At 38.7% G+C, this 4,092-nt stretch overlaps 1 protein-coding gene across 1 annotated transcript; it reads right to left on the bottom strand.

The window, feature by feature from the left end:
* Nucleotides 1–578: 578 nt before the first annotated feature.
* LOC113319289 (probable inactive purple acid phosphatase 16) lies at nt 579–3,780 on the bottom strand. The gene is made up of 8 exons (XM_026567562.1): nt 3,494–3,780; nt 3,150–3,374; nt 2,906–3,030; nt 2,454–2,463; nt 2,167–2,311; nt 1,920–2,088; nt 1,640–1,667; nt 579–793 (listed from the first exon to the last, which is right to left on the bottom strand). The coding sequence occupies exons 1-8, from the start codon at nt 3,606–3,608 to the stop codon at nt 591–593; spliced, it is 1,020 nt and encodes a 339-aa protein (XP_026423347.1). The 5' UTR covers nt 3,609–3,780; the 3' UTR covers nt 579–590.
* Nucleotides 3,781–4,092: the final 312 nt, after the last annotated feature.

Genomic DNA, 4,092 nt, shown 5'->3' with positions numbered 1-4,092 from the left:
AACAGGTTCTGCTCTCACATTTTACTGTTATTTCAGCTACTTCAGAGCCTTCTATTAATCAACAAATTGTGCAGCATTTTAACCCTTGCATCTCTATGATGAAAGTGACGGTCTTATAAGATTACCAGATGCTCAAGAAATGATGTTATTTTCAGTTTGTTATCTTCTTGGTAACAAAAAATTTGATCAGGTTGTTAACAGTTTTAATGTGTAAGTAGATCTCGGATTATTCGTTTCTCAAGACATTCTCCGCAAAAAAATTATGTGGTGTAATAGAAATAAGTAGGAACCACAATACTTTGTCAAATTCCTATTTATCTACAGAAATGCTATTCACCTCCCTATTCTCCACCTCCCTACTTTGCTCCCTCCAATTTAAACCACACATCTGAAATTTGATTCATATTCAGGTTCAGATGGGATTCACCATTTCCCAGATACGGAGTTTAGATTGGAGGGAGTAAGGAAGTGGAGAGTAGAGAGGTGAATAGCATCACCAGTTTTTCTAAGTACTTGTTTCATTTAAATTTGTATTCATATGTACATGCGACAAAATAATAATCAAAGTTAAAAGACAATGGAAGATGAACTCAAGACAAAATAATCTCACTATGTTTCTTTCCATCTTCCATTTTTATCCACGACTTGATGGAGAAAGGTTTTTCAGTGATCTCAATCATTCTTGCTCCCCTTGGCCAATTTCCATAACCTCCGTAACCAGTGTGCCTAGCAAAACACAACCATAACTTTTCATGTGGACAACACCAATCAAGTCCATTGTGTACACATATATCTCACTATCAGACACGTGTATATAAAAAGATACGTGGAAAGCATGCAGGCCAAAACATCAAAACATGATGCGCCACGAAACACCAAATAAACCCCGAGGAGTTACTTTACCGCATCCCCAAAAGAGAAGTTAGGATCAACGGTGGAGAGAAAGTTAGCTGACACGGACGTGACAGGGGCAGAAGACACTTGTCTGACACGAGCAGACCCCTCAACTACCCACATTAAACACTCTGAGCAGTGTACGTGTCGATCAACCTGTGGAACGAGCGAGGATGCCTCTGCGGGATCAAGGGGGCAAACGCAGACCTCTGCGTGATAGACGCAAGGACACAAGAAGATAAGGTTCCAACGGTCATCAGAGAAGGGTCCCACATTCTAATCTTATAAATACCCCGTCTCCACCAAGAGGAAAGGAGATCGGAAGAATCAGGAAGGGAAGGAGAGAGAAAGAGAGAGTTTGCAAGTGTAAGTTAATCATTTAGAAGAGAGAAACATGGAAACCCAAAAGTCATTCGACTATTCGTGTAACCGTGAAGAATATAGTAAAACAACAAACCCCGTGGACGTAGGCCTTAGTGCTGAACCACGTAAACCTTGGTCTTATTTACATTTCAGCACTTTATATTTATTTAGCCCCATGGATCTTTACTTGTACGTTTTGATTTCTTTGCTTGTACTTATATCCCGTGCGCAAACGCCTCGCATGGAGTTGTTAGATGAGGCTATGATAAACCCGAAGGTTTTGAGCCAATGAATCTACACTAGGATATCATCATCACAAATCTCCTTAGATGATGATGATTGATTGTGAGCACTCGGATCCCTTCGTGATTTTTGTGTTCACATCCATGGTTGTGTCCAACGAACACTGCCTGTGTATAAGCATACATAAAAAGAAATTGTTCATATGTCGCTATTACCACAATCATATCAAGTAGCAGTACACTGTTAAATCAAATACTATCTCTCTTGCTGATAAACTGGGTCTTTTCCTTTTTCATTTACCCACTTTTTCAAGGACGGGGGAGTTACTATTACCTAATCTAGATTCAGTACTAGGATGCTGCAAATAAAGACCATTTTCTTATAAAGATTTTTTGAATCTATTAAAACAACTTTATTACCTTCACAGATGGTTTATTTACAAGAATATCCATGATACCCATCTCGGCTTCTTGAGTGGCAACACTCTCCTTGTTTATTGAACCAACACAAGGCCTGTGAATGCCGAATCTTGGTGCAACATTTTTATAAGCTTTGCTTGGTATGTGCCAAAAGATTAACTCAGGAACCCTAAAGAACAACAAGAAATCGTTTTAATAGTAAGTAATCTAGAAAGTAAAAATTATTGGTAATTGATTTCTCATATACCTTGAATCACTATTGATAGCATATGATTGATTCTCAAACCATGTTGCTTGAGCACTCGATATGACTTCTGGATAGCTCCCACCACCAGAATCAAGAAAGTATAGATAGCTGATCGGATGATGATTCCGACCATCGAACGACGATACTGTTGGATATTTTCAAGGTTTGTCGCTACGCAGAGTTATACAGTGATCGACCTGACCGGTCAGGTCATGGGGGTCTAGGGGGCAACGCCTCCTAGCAGAGCCCGAGACATCGTCTCGTGGATTTTTTTTTTCTGGTTTTACTTTGTAAAACCTAGAAGTTTCCATTCAAAATTGAACAGACGCGTCTCTTCCCATAAGCCATCATTAATGGCTTTTGGAAGCGTCTGTTGGTGATGAAACGACGCTACCAACATGCATGAATATCACTATAAGTAGCGAAGATGTTCTCCCATTCCAACACATCAAAAACAATCTGTTTTCTTCTTCTCTAAAAAGCATCATCAGAACCTTATACGGTGTGATTCTTGGTCGGGTCAAGGAAGTACAATCCTTGAATTCGATTACGGTGTTAGGGCTTCATTGAATCCTGAAAGCATAATTCGAGAGACCGTTTGTACTCGCCAAATTTATTGGGAAAGGTCGAATTATTGTCTAAAAGAATTGAAAGAGCCTTGAAATCAGGGGTCACCATTTTCTGTTTCTGTTTTCATCCTCTTGTTTAACTCAAAATTTCTAACAGATACTTGGATTACATAGTTGGAAACACTTGGCCAGAGATTTGTAGGTCCGTTTTTTGTTAATGAATACTGCTTGTTTTTATGCATTTCATTTTTAATCAGCTCCAAACGAGTTGTACCTTTGAAGCTGCATGCTTTTTCTAGAATGCCAAAAATTTATCAACCAAAACTCATGACATAGTTGAGGCAATTGTGGACCAAAAGGTTCGATATACATCAAGGATTTTCTTACAACCTCATATGTGCAGTGTGCATTTACCTGAAACCGCTGAACAGTGCTCAAGGCATTGAACTTGAGGAATGCCGGTTGAAGAAAACCACTCCATTGGCCACTCAAAATGAGCGTCATCGTGGTTACCGAATATAGTAGCCCATGGTATTCCTCTCGATCGAGTTGGAGAGATTGCTTGATCCCAGTATAAACTCGCATTGGCAACAGGTATATTGTTCCCCGTAATCACATCTCCAAGATAAATTACAAAATCTGCCATTTCCAGTTCAGAAGATGTTTTATCAAAATGCCACGTGTATTTTACTCAACAAGATATGATTTTTACCGATAAAAAGAGAGAATAACAAATATAGGATCAAAATTGTGATTACCTGGTACTTCGTGATCCAGAATAGTTGACATGACCTTATCTGAGTTCACATCTTGTTGAGGACCCCAATCCGTCCATGCGTTCTCCCCGTAATGAAGATCGGAAAACAAAGCCATCTTGAATGTCGAGGCCAAGGAACTCTTCTTCTTCTCCGAAGAGATCGATGGAGGAGATAACAATATTTCTGGTATTTGTCGAATATTGCTGACAGTCAAGTCACCACTCACTTGAGATCCATTGATTACTATGATCACTAGTGTATGATGGAAGAAAAGATGAATTACAAGGAAGTACTATGAGCTAATTTTCTCATGGTATGAAAGTGAAGCAAAGAAAAAAATAAATCTGGTTGAATGAAATTAATGAGATAGTTAGTAAGATGTCTTTTGTGAATAGGACTGTGTATCTAAGAATCGGTTCACAATCATAAATGCAGCAACGATAATATGGATGATACCTGTGGATATTCTCATGGTATATAAAAGCATAGGGATACGGCACTAGTTATGCGTGATTCTATGTGTCCAACAATTTTATCTTTTTTCCTGACATGTCGTACAGAGGCAAAATAAACAATACGAAATTTTTTGAGTGTGTATA

This window comes from Papaver somniferum, chromosome 10, assembly GCF_003573695.1.
Source record: "Papaver somniferum cultivar HN1 chromosome 10, ASM357369v1, whole genome shotgun sequence".
In the NCBI taxonomy this organism is placed as follows: domain Eukaryota; kingdom Viridiplantae; phylum Streptophyta; class Magnoliopsida; order Ranunculales; family Papaveraceae; genus Papaver; species Papaver somniferum.
This window is presented reverse-complemented; position numbering and strand designations above follow the sequence as displayed.

Bases quoted from the DNA above. Each gene is read 5' to 3' on its own strand.
- LOC113319289 (XM_026567562.1), bottom strand. From the start codon at position 3,608: ATGGCTTTGTTTTCCGATCTTCATTACGGGGAGAACGCATGGACGGAT. The intron at 3,375-3,493 runs GTAATCACAATT...TGGAAATGGCAG, and splicing joins TCTGGATCACGAAGTACCAG to ATTTTGTAATTTATCTTGGA. The intron at 3,031-3,149 runs GTAAATGCACAC...TTGGCATTCTAG, and splicing joins GCACTGTTCAGCGGTTTCAG to AAAAAGCATGCAGCTTCAAA.